At 38.6% G+C, this 21597-nt stretch overlaps 1 protein-coding gene across 2 annotated transcripts in view; it reads left to right on the top strand.

Annotated features, from left to right (window-relative positions):
* Window positions 1–21597, top strand: part of igsf21a (immunoglobin superfamily, member 21a) — a 206076-nt gene that overhangs the window by 93254 nt on the left and 91225 nt on the right. For both annotated transcript variants that reach the window (XM_061726948.1, XM_061726947.1), the window contains exon 3: window positions 18729–18850. In XM_061726948.1, the coding sequence (XP_061582932.1) occupies window positions 18729–18850 (122 nt within the window). The remainder of the gene's footprint in view (window positions 1–18728; window positions 18851–21597) is intronic.

Genomic DNA, 21597 nt, shown 5'->3' with positions numbered 1-21597 from the left:
AAGTGTTTTCATTTTACATAGCAGGACTCCTCCAATTCCTAAAGAGTCTTTTTAGCATTGCCCCAAAAAATCCGTAACACCTGCTAATATTTCACTTTTGAGTGTTGTGAAAGATTGTCAAAAGCTTTTTCAATCCAGACAAATGAAGTAGTTGCAGGTATTTATTTGCATCTGGTTTTGATCGGCATTGGTGGGGAATACAACGCTTAGGTGCAAAGGATCATTTCCATTGAGACGGCTGGTATTGTTATATTCCTTATTTTTCAAGGGACAACACTGATGAAGATGATAATAGCTTACTTCTATATATATTTAAACTTAAACAAAATGAACAACAAAAGATAAAGACATTGAAAAAGCTTTTTTTCTTTTTTTGCACCAGGTATTGCATGACTCCTTCTTGTTGGAGGTTCCTTGACATCTTGGATTTTATCCTGTCAAGAATAAATAAATAAAGGGGTTTGGCCGTGGCTTGATTCTTAAGGGATTCTCAATAAAATGGCACATATGAAGAATCTCTTCAACCACAAACTCTCTCCTCCTGCATGCTGTTTGCACATGTGCAATTTTCAGCAATTTTTGCTACCATGTCAACAGTGAAATTTAAGAGAGGCGAGGAGATACGTAATTGAGCAATCGACAGTAAATTGCAAGCACAGTTTTTAATTCTGTATGGTTCTTTAGAATGATCCTCTCCTTGGATTTTGCATTCATGTGTGTTCATGTGAGGGAAACTTACATGAATACATATGCAAAAGGCTTAAAGAAAACTGTCCATGACTGTCGGGCACTAAATTACACGTACCACTGTGCCTCATTAGCAAATATTGACAGTATTTTTTTTTTCCTTCTTCTTTATGCTAAACAGTTTGTGCCGGGGGGAAAGCCATATCAAAGCCGAGTCTTGGTATCTACTCCGTTCCAAGTGCTGAATTGATGTGTTTTTTTTTTTGTTCCTAATGCAAGTAGTACAGTAGGTTTAAAAGTTTTAGTTATATTCACTACATTACCAGTGTGATCTACTTCTGGTTCGTACATGTCATGTGTAATAGGATAATATAATTAGAAGTGGAGCAAGTACTTACATAATATGTTTAAATGAAAGTAATGATACTACTACCACCCCTTTTATTCAATTCTGATATAGTTGTTTGCGCTGAGTAAATATTACGTTTTTAACAGCAAGGGGTGGGTGTCTTTTCTGTACATGAGTCAGAAAAAGGACAAGGTATTTTGGCGTTCGGAGTTTGATGTTTTCTTGTGTCTTGTTTGACTTCCTGTGATGGTCCTCCCTGTCCTAATGATCAAAGCCTCTTCCTTGTCACCCTTGAGTTTGTCAGTATGTATAGTATAGTATGTATCTCTCTTTCATCCCTTGCTAGTCTATTGTCATGTTACTGTAGTCTGTTTTTTTTATCTTTTTGTTTGTTTTTTGCATATTCTACTGTGATAACACTTCATTTTGAAATGAAGAGGGATTGCATCATTTGCTACAGAAGAAGAAACTTCTTAGTCAACCTTCAAAATAAGAGCCTTTAATACATTATACTATATATACTATAGAACAGTTTTAATTGTCCTGCCCTACTGTATGTCTAATTAGGGCTCGAGCACTGACAGTTCGAAGGGCCCTTGTATCTGTAGGAATTGTTCTGGTTTTTTTTTTTCGTTTTTTTTTTTCTTCCTTCTTCCGACGAAATGAGGACCTTTTTGCCCCCCTAAACGTGCCCCAAAAGTCACCAAATTTTGCACGCCAGGCCTGGCGAAAAATTTGATATTTACAGTTTTTTTCAATTGTTTACACGCTATTTTGAAAACTGGGTTCTTTTTCTCAAAATATAATCACAATTGTCCAAACACAACACTCAATTTGTATAAGTCCTAGATTGTTTGCAAAATGACACACTTCATTCAAAACATACACACTTCAGTCAAAACCCATATACACATATTTGTGAAAATGTTATTCGTTTTCATTTAACCAACACAGTCCTCAATGATCAGACACTATTAGTGTCACTATTATTAATAGCATGTGCTAGATTTGCCAGACATTGTTATGTAAGGGATAATTTAGATGTCAAAAAAAATTGTGACAAACCCACAACATTCTTCATGATTAGTTTGAGATATAGGGAAAATGTACACAAATAGGCCTACTATAAACTTACCAAGCACTGCACAACACTGATGCTGCAGACTGAATATTTCAAGTATTTATTCCAATACTTACAGTATTTCTTACCATAATCAGTTAAAATAATCAACCAACAATGAAATCAATGAAACAAATACAATCCGTAAACAAATAAAAATTACTGCATGAAGTACATACACTTTGACTCTGAAAAAAAAACTACTGCAAAAGCAAAAAGAATACTGTAACTATTCATCATCTCTCCGTCTGGCTGGATGAGGCCATAAGATTTCATCCACATCACAGGCTATGTCTTCATTGAAGGCACCGTTGGAAGAATCGCATCGTGTGACGAATCCACCCCTGCACAGAAGCTGCTTCGATATCATCACAGGCCTGCTCCATGGCCTGAATGAGGGGCAAACGGTCATAGGGCCGCAGGTCGTACACCTTCCACCGCCATGCTGAAAAAAACTCTTCTATTGGATTCAGGAAGTATAGCAAGATTCAGTTTCAATGTACAGTGTGGTTAGCTTACCTGTTTTCTCGACGAAATGTCCGAGTTACTGACGCAACAGTATTTTTGCTGAGATTTTTTTTTTTTAAATACCAGGATCCCGTTTTTTTTCCCATTTTTTACCACCCCGTGCTCCTACCTACTGACAGTCCTTGGCATTGCCATCCTCTACCAACCCCAGGAGGGCCCTGCACTGAGCTCAGGTCTCCTCCTTAACCTGAGGAGTGAGCAGGCCGCATCTTTTCACCAGACAGGGTGGGGTTTCTCCGGCCGAACGTAGCGCGTGGAAGGATCACGTTATTCCGGCCGGATCCTCCCCACCCCATCTGGCGCCCCGGTTGGCCAGAGGGGGCATGTATAGCCCAGGACTGTGTGCATGTTTTTGTGAGGGTAGCTCCCATTAGCTACCCAGGGGAACACGGGGAGAACATATAAACTCCACACAGAAAGATCCTTTCGCCAACCCCACCCATGGTGTGGGCACTGAAGTCATGGGGGAACTAACACGCACTTCAGCACCCACAGCGTCCCCCGGCGGGAATCGAACCCAGGACCTTCTTGCTGTGAGACCGCTGCACTACCAGCTGCGCCACCGTGCCCCCCATTTTTGCTGAGATTAGGTTGAACTCTTTGTCCAGCTTCCATCAGTGTCAGTCCATGGTTGATGACATGGTCAATAAGTGTTGCACGGATTTCTTGAGTCAAATTTGGTCCTCGTCTTCTTTGTTCAGGTTCTATCAACTCTTCAAGTCCTTCTTCTCCTCTTCCTCTACCTGGGCCTCCTCCTCTACCTCCTTCTTCTCTTCTTCCACTACCTGGGCCTCTTCCTCTACCTCCTTCATCTCCTCTTTGAGCTCCCCCTCTCATTCTCACTCTTCTTCTTCTTCTTATAGCTCCTTCCATTTTTGTTGAAGACAACTCACCTGCTGCCTTTTATAGCACACCTGAGTGCTGCGTTTTCAAATAAGCAGATGTGTGCTTCCACACCTGGTGGATGTGATTATCCAATTTGTTCATGAGTGTGGTCATTGGCAATCCAGGGCTTTGTAATGACAAGAAAGTAACCTCACAATCCTTATCTGTGTCTAAGGTGTGAAAATGTGTGTAGAGTTTTACAAATCACTGTGTGTAATGTTTTGCAAAAAGGGTGAAGCAGACATTGTGTGTAATGTTGTGCAAATCTGTGGAGATGTTTTGCTCCTTGGAGTAGAATTCCGCAAATTGTGTGGAAATTTTTATTTTAGTGTGTAAACAATCGTAAAAAACTGTAATGGTTTTCACTAATGGGCATGGCCTGATGGCTGAACAGCGCCCCCTAGAAAACTTCGTGCCTCAAGCCCCACAATACGGTTTGACGTACATGCACGGAAATCGGTACACACCTGTATCATGTTGCAACCTAAAGAAAATTCTCTTGGCCAAAACCGAACAGGAAGTCGGCCATTTTGAATTAATTGTGTAATTTTGGTGCAATTTATGCCATTTCTTCGGCCGTTAATGCGGCCCGAACCGTAACGTGCACCCAGGTGTGTTAAACATCAAAATGTGCGTCTAGATCCTGCTACGATGCACATTACTTTTCTCAGTCAAAAACGTAACCGTGGCGCAATAGACACCAAAAAGCGCGCCCCCCTTCATCTGATTGGTCCATATGTGATAGTTCCTACTTTCTGCTATAACTTCTGAATGGTTTGATATAGAGAGTCGTTGGTGGTGGCATCTGACTCGGTTTTGAGTACTTGACCTTCATTGGCATGAATTAGCCCCGCACCTTCTTCTGATTGGTCGATATTTGATAGATGCTATTTTCTGCCATAACTTTTGAATGGTATGACATATAGAGTCCTGGGTGGTGTCATCGGACTCGGTTTTGACTCCTTCACCTTAATCTGTGCAAATTAGCCCTGCCCCTTCTTCTGATTGGTCGATATCTGATAGTTCCTACTTTCTGCCATAACTTTTGAATGGTATGACATATAGAGTCCTGGGTGGTGTCATCCGCTAAATGTCCGGGCCTGAAGAATCTACATACAAGTCATACAAGCACTTCCACCGCAGCACGCCTGAACGTGCACAAGGGTGCGAGGGCCCGTTCATCGTTGCTTGTAGCTTTAATTTGCATTTATTTTTGTGTCCATATTTTGAGTATTTTGTTGCAATTCTGTTAAGTTTGACTAAGACTTTCAAAGTTGATCTTCATCTGTATTAGGTGGGATTTCAGATCGGCATCAACATTGTTCATCGCCATCTCAAGATTCAGTTTGTTCTCTTGGCCATTACTTCTACAGATTCCATACTAGTATTTTGGTCTAAATATACTATAATACATACTATGACATTTCTATAACCATTCATTGCAATGGTTTCCCCAACATTTTAAGTTACCGTTTCTATTATGGGTGTGATTTAAAATGTACTAAGGTACACTCATTTGAATATAGCATACTTATACAAAAGTAAAATGACAAAACTACCATTAAAAACTTCAAGCAACCAAAAAGACTCAGTTACCGCCATGCGATTCAGTATAATTTGCTACTTTCTACCACAGGATATAAATATACTCTCTGGAGACAGTTAAGGTGCCTCAGTATGGTCAAATGATGTCCATGCTGTAGACAAATCGAGAAGATGAAGGGGTGGAACATGAGATTAGTCATGTGTAGAAAATGAGAAAAAAAGGAGGCATTTAAGACTAAATTAAAATGTTTCTTCTGTCGTACTTAACTTACTTGAAAGAGGAGACAAAGTCACCCTGGAAACAAGCATTAGGAGTAAATAATATGAGCCAGTGTCTGCTCCATGAATTTAACTCAAGCATATCCTATTAAAAATGGAAACGCAGCCCATGCTACATTAAGGATTAGAAATTTTTATTTAAGCATGAAATGAGCCCTATGCTGTGTGCTGTATAGATAAATTAATGTTTTATCCTCAGTCAAATATATACTCCCCGAATATGTACGAAACATAGCACTGTTTTTTTCTAGATATGTAGCCTAAATTCATCTCCTCCTATTACATGTTTAACATGATATGGAGATGCATAAAAGTCATAACATATTTTGTACAATTATTAGCCACCGAAAGCAGTCCTGACTTTAACTGTCTTGCAAACTAATCCCTATGCATTTCTGCTTTCAAGCCATTTCTGTCAGAGGGCTGTATTGGTGATACATTTTTGTCCCAGTATGAATGTTGCTTCATCATAATAAACCCAATTATTACATTTATTTAAAAAAATACAACTTTTTTTTCCACTTTGGTAGTCTGCCAAACATAGCATTATCTTTTAAGCTCGAGATCTGACTTATGTGTTGAATAATACTTCCCACATGTCCATCAACCAGTGAATGCAGATGGTGGTAATGGTAATCTTGTGGATAAGAAAGGAAGAAAATGGAGGAAGAGAACTGTGAAGCTGCAAACATGTGCCAACTTGATGTGTCCAGAGTGGCCTTAATGTCTTTTAAGGCCATCTGTTTACCAGCTTATGTGCACTCTTGAGTTAAAACCCTTCTGTGAAATGAAAGCAGAAAATGTGAAAAATCGTGTTGGCTATGGGTGTGGGATAAAAATTGCATCATTAGCTCAATATTTATGAAATAGGCTTGCATTCTCTTTAAAAAAAAAGGACATATTTTAATAAGCCAGTAATTTACCCACCAAAGGAAAAGAATGTGTCCTCAGATGTACACTGTTGTTGGTGTTGTTGGTGCAATAAACTGCTCAGAAACCGCACTGCGATGCACAGCTGAATTTCAGTGTTACTGGACGGTTTTGCTCTATGCAACACCTTTTTTTACATCCCCTCCCCCATGCTGCAATCATACATCCATAACTGAATGTACCAGAAATGAATTACATGCTTCCATACAGTCTGCATTTCAAGGTTGAAAGATGGACTTTGACACAATCAGTAAGTGTCGTGATTTGTTGGAAGTATGACATTTCCATGCATATGCAGTTATAGGGACCAAGTGGTCATGTTGGCCTGCCATGGCAATAACCGAACTTTTGTTTTCTGACACTGGAAGTGTCATGTGATTAAAGGAAATATAATGAACTGAACATATGAAAAGGGTTGAAGTTGAGAATGTTAGATGTACGAGATGGAGGCAAAAGCAGTAAACTTACACAGAAGTCCGAAGAAAGATCTTGGTTTGTGCTGAAAAAGGAAACCTTTTTATAAGAAGAAAATCATCCTCTCTGCTCAAGAAAATTGGTGTCCTCCTGAAAATTGAGGACACCACCTGCTTTAGGATCACTTTTCCATACTAACATGAACTATGGCTTGTCTTTACCTGCCTTTACCTTATTTACTGTACGTGTAGACATATGCTATTTGGAAACCTCTACTCCCAACCTAATCACCCTATCATTTAAAAAAGTTATTTTTTGAATTTACTTATACTGTAGGTAGCCTACCACAGAAATACTGCCAAAAGAAAGTCAATTATCAGATTTGTCATAGTTGATACACACATTCTGTAAGATCCTGGTGGGCACACATTGCCATGCTGCACGCACACACTCCCTCACTCAATTTAAGAAGAATATGGAACTGGAATATTGATTTTTGGGGAAGAAGGGTGTGATGGAAAAATGGAACGAAAAATGCAACATTTTCTCCCAAGATACTCTGGTTTAGATTGGTATTGGTAAATGTCATTTCAATTCCCTGCTCTTTAATCTTTTTCATTTTTCTAGATTACTATAATTGTTGTTTTTAATTTAAGTTTCAATTTGTTTACGGTTACGAAACCAATAAAATACTGAATTTGAAGAGACTCCACAAGGTTTGGGGAGTCCAGTTTTACCTCGACATAAGCCACAGTGCTGTATTTGTGCTCTCCTTTCAATGCATGACTCTCTGACCCTGCCACACAAGCTGCGCTGGTGTCACGACTCCGCAGGTACATCTCGTCGCCCTGGAAACAGAGCAGATTATCCTGACAGACAGATGTAAAATCAAAACAACTTCTTACTATGATTCAGAGGATGAGCAGCTTTTTGATTTCTGTGTTACTACTGAATCACGTTAACACCTTTCCTGCCTCCAGCATGTAATGAGGAGTCACGCTCATATCATGATGTCAGGCTGTTTTTATGAACATTCACAATACGCTTTCACATGTTTACCTCAGAACTGCAGCTCTTTACTTTTTTTTAGCATATATTCAAACAGAAATGTCATTTATGGATCAGTGGCAGTCGAATGTGTTCGAACATTTTTATTCCACTCAGTATTGTGAATGTGTCATCAATGCATCACCAAGTTTCTTATCACTTTTTTATCCCTTAGAGCTCTCTCTCAGCATATTACTGGCCATTCGGTGATTGATAAAATCACTGTCAAATGTCCAAACATCCACTCACTTAATTAACATTAATGGCACAGATTAAGCACAAATGACCACAATAATGTTCTTCTCTTAGTGCTGCATCTTATTACCTTCCTGTCCTTGATAGAACTCTTTGAGATGTAATTGAATTCACCGTGTTGCATAATATGCCACTAATTGCTGAGATTATTCAATCCTTTGTACTCATGTCTGCAAAGCTTGCACTTAGATGTTTTGTTCCGTTTCAGGTTTAGTGTCAGATTAATGTTTTAGATGTGTTCTTCTTGTGGAGCAGATAGCAGAAAAAGGAAAAGCTTAAAATGTTTTAACCATTTAACTGTGATTATTATTTGAAGCTGATTGCAAAGAAAGCATCTTAATATTTCCATCAATGAGTGACTTTTACAGCAATGCCATGGTAAACATTCATGGGACTTTTGAAACGGGTATTTAGGAACATTTTGGTGTTGTCATGGGCTTAAGTGTCCCTCGGTTGGACACTGAACCCCACATTGCCCCTATTGCCCCAGCCACTCATATTGCTGGTCTCAGGGGACCTAGGGGACTTTGCAATATTGGGGTTCTGTCAGGGCATCCAGATGGCTTGTCAGGTCAGGCATTGAAAATTTAAAAAAAATTAAAAAGAAAACAAAACCAAAAAGAAAAAACAAAAATCAGTGTGTGAAAGAAGAGGAAAATGTAATTGTTTCCATGAAGCGTTTGCTTACTGGCATCTTATTTGTACTATTTGAAGTAAATGTTGCTGAAATCATTTCATGTTCAGGCTATATCTGAACCACCGTTACCATGATTCTTACCCTTTACTTAGCATGCTAAAATATTTCACTCCGCGTTGCCCTGCTATATAAATTGGCTTCTATAATAAGCATTATGCTGTAGATCAGTGCTCTTTAACAGGTCCGGCTTGGTTTGGTCCCATTCTCTTGTCCGTCAGAGACAGCCTGACTCTCTCACACAATGAGCGGCATAATAGCCATCTCTGGAAGGCTTGTACACCGCGGGTTAGAGGGTTATGGCAGCCTCGCGTAACACAGAACTGCCTGACTTTTACCACGGCTGTGCCTGACCCTGAAGCTGATACCTATGAGCTGCAGCTGAGTGCAGCTGTTTCATTCCTGTTAGTGCCACAGTTTTCATGAGTCCTTGCTCTAATCCATGTATGTAATCTGGCAGTTCCAGCAGCAGACAGTCACGACCTGTTTGTTGGAAATAAAAGACCTGACTGCAAGCTGACGCTGAGAATGTATCAGACAGGATATTTCCTGTGATTGTGCTGTTGATTTTTTTACTTTGTGTGAGCACATAGAAAATGACACTAAATTGAAAAACTATATATATATAAACATATATAAAACTATCAAATGTTTGATCAAATGTGTTTTTTAAAAGCCAGGGGATTTGTTGGTAAGATTGTTAACAATCTTACCAACAAACAAACCTCAAACACAGATGAGCTAATGGCTGTTGGGTATCATAGTTATCTTATCTATAAAATAAGAGGTGTCAATGTCAGTTCCAGGGTTCGATGTCTGTAAATTATAATAAAAGCACCAGTTTTCTTATCTAGTGTGAATGCACTGAAAGACACAGACATCTGGGTGTCATTTAGAACTACTGCAGATCCTGACGTAATTTTAGTCAAGTATGAATAGTACATTCCTCCTTAAAATGTACATTGAGGGTTACAAAGCCTGTTGCATTCCAACTTAAAACATTTCCCCTCAGAAGAAATTGCAGAACTCCCTTTTACTGCAAAATCAGCATCCGTTTAAATTTGCGTGACACTGTGTGATGAGCACTTCTCAGCATCAAAGGTACTGTATATGTTTGCATCATCAGTTATCGGCCAGCCTGAATTAGGTGTGCTTCCCCACCGAGAGCAGTGACAGACAGGGAGGAGAGGAGCCTGTCATTTGAAGCATGAAATCCTTTCAGGCATGTCCTCTGTCACTCAGCAGCTGGTAGGGGAGGACACCATGCAGAGCTGTAAACTCTCAGGTTAAGAGCCAGGACCACCGATGTTGCAGACTGACTCGATGAAGATCAAGAGTATATCGTGTATCTACGAATGTAGCCATCAGTTAAGGACCTCCTCAGCCAGCAGGCACGTCTTTCAACACCTCGGCATTCGCCAACCATTTCATTCGGCAGCTCAAAGTGCTGCAGACTAATAAAATAAATAGATGATACAATTTTATGGTAGGGCTGGGTATCAATTCAAATGTCAATAATTGATTCGATTCCGATTCTTAAGATTCAGAATCGATTATCAAGATTTGATTCGATTCGATTCCGATATTGATATGGGTTAGTGTTATTAAAACGTTTTTTTGAGCTGTTGCATGAATTATATGACTGTGTAGTTGTGCAACATATTAATGCTAGTATTATATTGACATTCAACAGCAAGTATTTGCAGCTTATCATGCACCTCCCAGTATGCTGATATAACTGCTTTCAGAAACATTGTGTGTGGCAGAATTACCAACAGATCCAGGGCAGCAAACAGAAATATTTCCATATGAAATCGGTTTTATTTTTTCCCACATTCCGTTTTCAGTGTATTTCGGTTTTTAATTTTTGAGAATGTGGTTTTTTGCATTTTATGCAAATGTAACCCCAAAACTGTATATAAAGTAATGAAATATAGACAATTTATGCAATTATAACTAAAAACTTTAATGTTTTCATACCGGTACCAGTTATTCTTGTGTCAAACAAAATATTCCTTTTTGGGGCATAAACAAAAAAATACCAAAATTTGTAATGTAATGATAAAAAAAAAATCGATCTTTAGACATAGAAATCGATTTTTAGGAATTAATGTCAGAATCGATTTAGAATCGGAAAATCGATTTTTTTCAACACAGGCCTATTTTAGTGTATAGTATGTTTATTAGTGTATTACAATTTCTATAGATCTGGCAGTTTTTTTTTTAAATATACAGCCCGTTACTTCAAATGGGCACAATGCCCCAAATACTCATGTGTTTTCTTCTTTTATGTTTTGTTAACATATGTGCACATTTAGCCACAGTCAATTGAAATGCATCTGGCTTTGAATATCTCTACAACCTTTCAGTACAATGGATAAAAGATGTGTCTTTGCATACTCTATCATTTCATTTCTTCAATACAAAATAAATGATGAATGGAAAAGTAATGGGATTTCTCGAAAGATAAGAGATTAAATTTCATTTTGGACGGATGGTTTGAATTTGTATCAGTTTTGTTCAAGCACACAGATATTATACCAATTTCACATTTAAGACAATGTCTCCCCCCAATGCTTCGGTCAATGTCTCAAAAAGATAATAATATTAGGCAAATGAGCAAGGATATGAAGGAACGTGCTGTGCCAGTTCTTAACAATGCTCTCTTTTGTGGCTGATTGGCTAAGTCTCTTAAAGAGGAACTGAATGAGGGATAAATCTCATTAAGACACAATTTGGGAGTAATGCTGCTATTCTGATTTTTTTTTTTTTTTTTTAAATGCAAGAAAATTCAAAATCTAAACCTTTATTATCTACCTATGTAACACTGTGTTAAGAACATGCTGTTATTGCTCTTAGTTACCTGTCTATTGGCATAACATGAGATTATGTAAAGGATTCCAAATTTTGGCAGGGAGAAAACAGAATAGTTTCAGAAATTAATCATAATTTATTATTAACCTCTCCTTTTAAAACATGTAGAAAATCTAATACAGACCCCTTTCTAGTGTTTACCCTTCAGACCGATCTCGAGCTGGCCTGCAGTGTGTTAGGTGAATTTCCTCCAGTGGCTGTCCATGCAGCTGCAACCTATAAATAGGTCCAACACAAACAGAGAGAAGAGGGAGGGGGGCTTTGGTTAACCCCTGAGACCCAGTCCTGATCTGACCCTAATACTTGGAGGCATCATTAGAAGAGCAGTTCAGCTGGATGGCCAGAAGGATGTAAAGTTCCCTATGATAGATTCTGACATTATCGCATTGCAGCAGAGGCACTGGACCCTGTTTTGAGCACCTTTAAACTCGCTATATAGTCAGCTAACTCTTGTTGCGTCCTCTTTCACCTGCTGGCAATTCGCTCAGCCAATATCCACTATCTGCCACATGCACACAAGACAGGAGTAGCTAACGCTCTACTACCCGTGCTTGCCTGTTCATATCTCCGGGTGATTAAGCACTGAGTAGTTTTGGTGTGCTTAATATTGTAATGCTTTAAAGAAAGGATGCCCTTTTTCAATTCTAAGGTTTAATATAACGATACGATTACATTACATAAAAAAAAAATGTATATCCAAAAAAAAACCTCAATTGGGACATTAAACCCTGTCAAACTCCTTTAACAAAAACTCTTACAGCTTCCATTAGTATCAAGAGGGTAAGTTACGGCCAGATGCTAGTAATCAAATGCAACCGATTGGCTCATTATCAACCAGTTGGACCACCTTTATGAAAGAAAATGTTTTGGCAGTTAGCTGGTTGGAAGTATTTTAGAGTGTATTAAAAATGACAAGCAAAACAGGCTTCAGGAATTATCTTACAGAAGCAATAGTTGCTACTGTCAGTCTGAGAAAGGTTACAAAGCCATTTTCAAATTATTTGGACTCTGTTCAACAGGCAGAAAGGTTATCCACAAGTGGAAACTATTCATTGCAGTATCCTTAACATGTTAATGCCAAAATAAAATTGCTCATAATAATAAAAACAACCTAAGTAGTGAACCTCAGACTCTACAGGCCTTAATTATACTATCAAATGTTAAAGTTCATGACAAAACAGTTTAACAAATTCTGTTTCAACAAGTGTGGCTTGTCTGTCAATGTTCAGAGAAATGTAGAAATGTAGCTTCTTCTTTCTAAATAGCATGTAGCACCGCAGCTTATGCTTGCTAACTGGCAACATATCAAAAGACAGAACCTCTTGTCTGTCTATTGTACACAACAGACATGTAAAATGGAAAGACACGACCAAGAGACAGATCAAATGGGAGATGGAGATCTCTGGATGAAATGAAATGCACCATATTAGGAACTAAGTACCAAACTATGATGGTAGAGGGTGATAATTTGGTCTTGTGTTGAAACCATAGGACCTTATGACCTAATTAAAGCTGCAAGCAGCGATGAACGGGCCCTCGCACCCTTGTGCACGTTCAGGCGTGCTGCAGTGGAAGTGCTTATATGACTTGCATGTACATGTCTTCAGGCTGGGAAATTTAGCGGATGACACCAGCCACGACTCTATATCAAACCATTCAAAAGTTATGGCAGAAAGTAGGAACTATTAGATATCGACCAATCAGAAGAAGGGGCGGGGCTAATTTGCAGCAATTATGTTCAAGAAACCGAGTCCGATGACACCACCCACGAGTCTTTATGTCAAACCATTCAAAAGTTATGGCAGAAAGTAGGAACTATCAAATATGGACCAATCAGATGAAGGGGGGCGCGCTTTTTGGCGTCTATCGTCGCCACGGTAACGCTTTTGACTGAGAAAAGTAATGCGCGTCGTCGCAGGATGGAGACGGACATTTTGATGTATAACACACCTGGGTGCACGTTACAGATCGGGCTCTGAAGCGGCTGAAGAAATGGCATAAATCAAAATGGCCGACTTCCTATTCGGTTTCGGCCATGGCGCCAAGAGACTTTTCTTTAAGTTACGGCATGATACAGGTGTGTACCAATTTTCGTGCATGTACGTCAAACCGTATTGTGGGGCTTGAGGCACAAAGTTTTCTAGGGGGCGCTGTTGAGCCATTTTGCCACGCCCATTAATGCAAACCATTAAATAACAAATGTTTCACCAGGCCTGGCTTGCATGCACAATTTGGTGACTTTTTGGCACGTTTAGGGGGGGAGAAAAAAGGCCCTCCTTTCGTCGGAAAAAAAAAAGAAGAAAATTCCTACAGATACAATAGGGCCTTCGCACTGAAGGTGCTCGGGCCGTAATTATACCGTATAATATCTTCTGGGTTGATACTGATCTGAGGGGTGTCATTAACAGAACTGAAGGTGGGCTTTCTCTGTTTTAGATTCAAGGATTCAGCAAAGCAGTTGTAGAAATACTCTGCTTCCCCAAAGGTGCTTTTCTGCAATCAAAGAGTATTCATCTCCCTCTTGTACAGCCACTTTTGCACAGTTTGGACTTTTTTTTCCCCCTCTTGTGGTTTTTTTTCGCCCTGCTTTTTTTCGTGGTCATTCTTACCAGAAAACAGTCTTTTTCTTATGTATTACAGAGAAGGTTCTGGGTCTGTTCTTATTCAGTGGTGGAAATCATCATCATTATTTCATGACAAAGTGCTTTGAAGAAGATGTTTAAAGTTGGTGGGGCTACCAGAAAGCCAGAAATCTGACACCTGCACCATCCACCTGGAGTTTCAGGGGGATGGTGGGTTCAGACGTAATGCTTGTTGGATTAGATTGACTGTGAAATGGGAGACGACCAGAAAATGTGTCCAATTCTGCTCAATGCTTCAGGGAAGATCAACGGATCATATTTGCATCTGTTTATGAGCCTTCTATCTCCAAAGTGAAAAGCAATCTGTCTTAGGAGTGCCAAAGTGAGCTTTATACAATTTGGAAACCATTACTTACAGTAGTTGTATTTGTTTGAATGTGTGCAGTGGTTGGTTAGACTACGTACATTTCCTATGCCAATAATGATGAAATAATTGTTATTAGTTCATAAAGTATCTAAAGAGATACTCCACATCTTTCTTTGTCATTTCTAATGCCTCTTTTTTTTTTTACCCTTTTACTTTTTCTGTTATTCATACGAAGGGTGCAAAAAAAAGAAAACGAACTGAAGTCTCTTTCTTCTGGACTGAGAAAATGATATTTGAGTTTCTGCAAATGCAAATGACCTTTTTTTTAACCCACCTCATTAAGTTTATTGGCACACAGCTCTTTTCTGCCAAGAGAAATTTAAGTTCTGTCTCTATTTTTGTCATCAGAAGAGGTTCCAACTCTGAGATGTATTTAGTGAAGCCAGACACACTTGTAAGATTTAATCCATGAAGGGCTGCATCTCCTGCTGCCGAACCAACACCCATTCTCATATTTTTAACTGCTCTCAGGCTGTGGTGATGGTTTCAAAAAACATCCAGCTGCAACAGAAACCGCGCAGCTGAAGGGCAGTTCTCAAAGGAAAAACGTTTTTATAAAAGTTTGTTGGATAATTTCTTATGTTTTAACTCTAAATGTGTTAGTAATTAATTATAAAAAAAAGATCAGGTTCTTTTTTTATTTTAATGTTATTGTAATTTTTAAGACTGAAAGTATATTTTGAAAAAACATTACCAACCATGAAGATTAGCTGTGTGAATGTCAGAAGTCTGAATGATTATTAGCTAAATGTGTTAAACAGCTGTCGACCAAGAATGCTGTCTAATTTCTGAGTACATAAGTGACTACTTAAGTTGAGCTGGAGAGTTATTGTTGATCTGGGGTTGTTTCAGTTGTTGAGGTTTAGGTTCAGAAAGATTAACGTATTCCCACATCCTTAGCCTGCATTTGGGCAATCAGTTTTCTCTTATAAAACAGCACCTAAGTGGAATAACATCCCACAGAACATTAGAGAGTCCATACAACGTCTTCAAATATAATCTTAGGAATTGGTTGATCGATAATCAAAGATGTGAACATTGATGTGTATACTATCGATGTGGGGATGAACTGTGTATATTGTAAGGGTTGAATTATATATGTTATATGTTATTGCTGATGTGTTTGTACTTGTGTTTTAATCTTTTTTACTAGGTACTAGCCTATTATTTCTGGCAGTGGGACTGCCAATGTAAACTAGCCTTTTGGCTACAATTTGGTACATTTACATTTTATTTTATAAAATGTTTCTTAATGTACATTGTCCCTCTCTAACAAATAAAAATAAACTGAAACTGAACTATTTGGTTTTCTCCAGAGTTTACTGCATGAGTTTACATCTTTCAATGCCAGAAAGGCAATTTATGCACCAAAATAACACAATGAGTTCTGCAACTTTGTCTGAGATCGTGAAGGTTTCCACACAAATGAATGGACATCAGGACGTGTCGCATGCCGGCACAGAAAGAGATATAAACAAGGAGATAGTCCTTGAATAAGATGTGAATCTTGGTTGTTTAAAAGGAAAGGAAAATAAAAAGCTCAATAAAAAGTGATTCAGCATGCAGTTTGATAAGTGCTTCACACATTATAGTACCTAACAAGCAGCTTTATGATCTGGAGCTACTTCAGTTGCTTAGGTTTAGGTTCAGCAGATTATCCACCAGAGAGAATGATGTAAGGTGACTACCTGAGGATACTGAATGGCCAGGTCTTTCCATTGTTCTTCCAATGTCCCGACCAGACAAAACACCAGGGATAGAAGTGGATCATTTTTGATTCTTGCAAATATAAATTAACAAACTTCTTTCTATGAATGCTTGTGAATTTAAATTTGCAAAACTGTCGGACTATTTGTCATAGTCTCAGACCGCATTCAGTCTGAGACAATTGCAAATGTAGAAGTCCACATTTATGACAGTCGCAGAAGTTCAATAAAAGAACTGTTGCTCGGTGAAAATCAGAAAGTCAATGAGGCCTAATACGGCAAGTAAGCTTACCATTGTGTGTATCAGTGACAATGTATTATTAAGCCAGTAAACTTGTGCTGCCTCTCAGCTTTGGCACCGTGCTGTGTGAATGATGCATAAATGCTGATCCCTTTGGTGGTGTTTCTAAAATAACCATTGTTGTAGCTGGGCTGGATGGATAAGTTTGCATGGCTGAAAAAAGCAATTATTTCAAAGAAAACCTTGCTTTTCGATCCTGGCATTTACAGTACCTGCTTCTTCTCCTTGTTCAGCCGCTAAAATCGAAGCCACAGAAGAGTTTCCAATAATCCTCTCAATTGAAAAGGATGGCAAAACTTTTTCTAACAATATGTTGTCACAAAAAAAGTAAAATAATCACTTGTACACTTTAAAACGAATTTAGAAGTGTAAAATATGTAAAACACACTCAAATTACTGCCCGTCTGAAGGATAAAGATGATATGTGACCAGTTAGAGCTCATTTTATTACGAATGTGATTAATTACTGCAGACTTGCTCCCAGTTGTTTAAGCGTTGTCAACTCTCTCAGCGGTACCACTTGGCAAACAAAGCCTTAGGCAATGTGTATTCTCCGGAGGCGTGAGGTCATATGAGTTCCTCAACATTCACAGGAAACAATTGCTCCCTCATATAAATACAGTTGAGCTTTGTCTTCTGGTGAGCCGCTGTGTATATTGTATATTATACATAACAAGGACTAATCCTGAAACTCTTTGACATTGTTTACCTGCTGAAGGGATTGGATTGGATGAGAGTGACAGCATCATCAGTGGCAAACTGAAGAAGGATCCCTGGCCCACCAGCAATTTTCTTCTTCAAAGCAGTATTAGTGGCGCCATTAAACTCCCGTCACTCCTTTTTCCTTTATGGCTGTCGGTGGCTTCTGAAGAGAGGACAAATCACAGTCATTCAAATGCAAAGTGACTTTAACTCTCCTGTGACTATTAGACAGGAAAGAGCTACTATATCATAGACTTTGCCTGGAAAATAAAATAAGTTGAAATTTTGAATGTCTTATGCCATTACATCTGGGGTATCTCACACATGCCATTACATCTGCGAAGAGCAGTTAGCTTGTGACGTACAGAACACTGCATTGTGTCAGTCCTCATTTAAATTTGTGAACAGAGACTTATAGGCGCCTCAGAGACTGTTTCTGTGTCGTTATCATGTAAGCAGGTTTCAGTCCCTGACTTTAGTCATTATTAGCAATGCGTTTATCTTGAATGAATAAGGTAATTGCAAGCGCGAGTGCTTACAGTTGCCTTCTGGCAGTGCACAATCAGGTCAGGAAACAACTGCTGGAATCAGAGGATCAGAATATGAATCAAAGTGACTTTTACTGTCAATTAACACAGGTATAATAAAATTACCCTTGTATACTTTTTAAGGAACAATCGTAAAATTAAATGGCGCACAAAAATAAAAATGTAAAAACTCTAAAACTATATTAAAGTAGCTAGATACAGGGCTAAGACAGCAGTTAACAGATTTGCGTAACATTTGAATTGAATTATTGAATTATGAATCTTTATTTCGGCTTGTACAGAACAAGATGAAAAGGAAGAAAAAAAACATTTCTTTTGCCGAAAAGGTGTAGCTGAAGCCGTAGCTTATAGTGCCTACCCTTTTTTCTTTTGATCAGCAAAAATATGTGACATTAGCTTTTACTCAGTGAAAACAAACAATACATATCACATCCTAGAATGTTTTTGATAGTATACTTTATAATTATAGTGTTTTATATTTATTTACAATATTTTCTTTAAACAATTTCTTAAACTTGACGATAGAGCGACACATTTTTAGGTTGTTATTACAACTATTCCAAATTTCTCTAGCCTTAACTGATGTACATCTCTTTTTAATATTAGTTCTTGCTGTCGTCATCTCAAACATGAGTTTCCCCCTCAGATCATAGTGGGTTTCTTTTATCTGGAACACCATTTGCCACCAAGATCAATTAAAACGGACTATACAACCTCATACCAGATGCAGGTTACTTAACACGTATGAGAAAGAGGATGGGGTTATGAGTCGAGATCACAGGGCTGGAAAGTATGTTCTGTACGATGCATCATTAGGGGAATCACCTTAATAATGCTCCTTTATTTGCTTCACAGGTCACAGATGGAGGTACCATCAAGCAGAAAATCTTCACCTACGATGCTATGTTTAACACAAATTACTCCCATATGGAAGACTACCGCAAGCGTGAAGACCTCGTGTATCAATCAACTGTCCGGTAAGTCTAGAATTGGAGTTTTATTCAAAACAAGCCTCTTTCTGAATTATAAATGCACCAAGATGAGCTCTGGTTCAGTGGTGCACAGCTTCATTCCCAGCCATCTGCTGTTAGTCAGACAAGGCCAGACTGAAGTGACAGGGTGAAGGGTCGGTGAACCAGGACAGAAGGCTGCGGCAAACTAATCAGCAACTTTCCTCAGGATAAAGAAGTTTGTGTTAAAGATTCTGTTCACATCTGGCCAGGCTTGTCCTTATTTTAGCTTGGCTAGTGCACTCATCCCAGGTATAAGAGCCCATCTCTGCACTTTATCATGAAGACAAACATGCGCCACACCCATCTCTGAAGCCTCTTTGGTTTGCTACATACTGTACATAACATTAACAAGTTAGAGAGAGCAAGAAATAAAATGACAGAGAGTAGCAGCGGAAGAGGGATCATCTGGCACTTGTTGGCTTGATCACATGTTCAACACACCCTGGGGACTGCCTTCTTCTTGCTCAGGGTCCAACAGTACAGCTAGCAACTAGGGATGGGCGGTATGGACTAAAAAATGTATCACGATAATTTCTGGCATTTATCCCGATAACGATAAAAATGACGATAAAAAAAATACCAATTCAGCTCCATCTTTTTAACTATAAAATCTATCACCACATTCAGTCTTTGGAGCCCCCAAAACACTGCTCTAAAAGATACTAAATGCTACTAAACTACACCAATTAAATTGAATTAACACCTCATCAATGGGAATTTTTCTTTCTTTCTTTCTTTCTTTCTTTCTTTCTTTCTTTCTTTCTTTCTTTCTTTCTTTCTTTCTTTCTTTCTTTCTTTCTTTCTTTCTTTCTTTCTTTCTTTCTTTCTTTCTTTCTTTCTTTCTTTCTTTCTTTCTTTCTTTCTTTCTTTCTTTCTTTCAGGCTCATTTCTTTCTTTCAGGCTCATTTCTTTCTTTCTTTCTTTCTTTCTTTCTTTCTTTCTTTCTTTCAGGCTCATTTCTTTCTTTCTTTCATTCTTTCTTTCTTTCTTTCTTTCAGGCTCATTTCTTTCTTTCTTTCTTTTCCAGGCTCATTTCCTTCCTTCCTTCCTTCCTTCCTTCCTTCCTTCCTTCCTTCCTTCCTTCCTTCCTTCCTTCCTTCCTTCCTTCCTTCCTTCCTTCCTTCCTTCCTTCCTTCCTTCCTTCCTTCACGTACAGTACGTTGTGCGTGGATTTAACACAGAACCATAAATCAGCTTTACACAAAAACGTCATCAACGGGAATTTATCATTTTTACCACGAGATGACAAATTCTTATCGTGGGGAATTTTTTTGACGGTTTATCGTGAACGGTAAAATATCGCCCATTCCTACTAGCAACCCATCTCATCATCTCATCTTCTGAATCTGAATCTGAATCCTCTCTCCTACTCTTGGTCCTGGCACGTTTCCCTCTGCAAAAGCCGTGATCTGAATGTTCGACTATTCAAAGGAAATGCTGGCCATCAAATTCAACCTGCCACCTGATTCCAGACTAAAATACTTAACTAACATTCAGCTGATCCTATTTTTATCATTCCCTGTCATTGTCGTTGTTACCTAGTTTCCTTTTCTTGGCATTCAGACCATACAATTTTCACCCTTCCACCACCCACCACCATCTTCTTTTTTATATTTTTCACATATTTATTGTGGTGTGGCTGAACAGCTGAAGATGATTTATTTGGACAATTCTACTATCCCTTTGGGAGAGTAGGCATTACACACTTAGATACCCACAAACATGGAAGCAGGAATGTACATACAAACAGAAGACATGACCTTCCACTCATCATCGCAGAAAAACAGCAGTGTGGATAAACACCTTGCAGATCAGTTGGACGTTAAGCACCTGCGTCTGCATCAGAATGTGGCCTTTAGTCAGTCAACCAGAGAGGGAGGTGGAGTCCACAGTCGCAGCATTCTTCAAGGCACGAGAACTTCTTGCTCACAGCTTCACTTTCATGGTGTCTAACAGAAGCTCAGCACTTTTAAGAAATTCAAAAGACTGAATATATTATTAGTGTAATCTCCCATTTCTACCTGTGAATGGTAAATCTTTTCTACAAAGCCTTAACGGTATGACAAATCCAGTTGTACCACCTAAAATTAATGCCAGTATTTTATATCTTTTATAAACATAGAAGAAAAAAAATCCTTTGCAGGCTACTTAAGTTTTTTTCTCTGCAAAGCACTTATTGTGCTATAATATTGTAACAATGATGGCTTTTTTTTCTCTTATACTTTTCTGTCATTTGATGTTTCAGAAGTGTTATTGATTTTGACATCGCCTAAGCTGCTTTATCATGTTTTGCTTTTACAACTGTGACATCTTGTCTTTTAAAGAATGTAAGCATTTATAATGAAAGAAGAAGCTGTTATTCTCTCTGTATTCCGCTGCCAGTGCATAAATTAGGCATTGTAAGTCGGGGAAAAAAAGGAAAATTAAAAGAAAAAAGATGAATGCTGCAAATCAAGGGCATGCGTGGGTTCATTCCTATGATAGATACAGTTTTAAAAATGTATGGTGAAGTGTTCGTGTGTGGGTGTTGTGGCATGTTTGTTTTTTTTTTCATTTATTTCCTCCACTAAAGTCCACTTTAGAAAGAAACGTGCATTTATGAACTCAAAGTTCTTTCCTACGTTAACTGTAACTATGGGCATGATGTAGGATAAACCCTGGTCACATCTGTGCACACTCACCTGTACGGATAATTTAGAATCGCCACTCAA

Source organism: Cololabis saira, chromosome 8, assembly GCF_033807715.1.
Source record: "Cololabis saira isolate AMF1-May2022 chromosome 8, fColSai1.1, whole genome shotgun sequence".
In the NCBI taxonomy this organism is placed as follows: domain Eukaryota; kingdom Metazoa; phylum Chordata; class Actinopteri; order Beloniformes; family Belonidae; genus Cololabis; species Cololabis saira.
The sequence above is the reverse complement of the archived record's forward strand: the minus strand, read 5'-3'. Positions and strand labels throughout refer to the sequence as shown.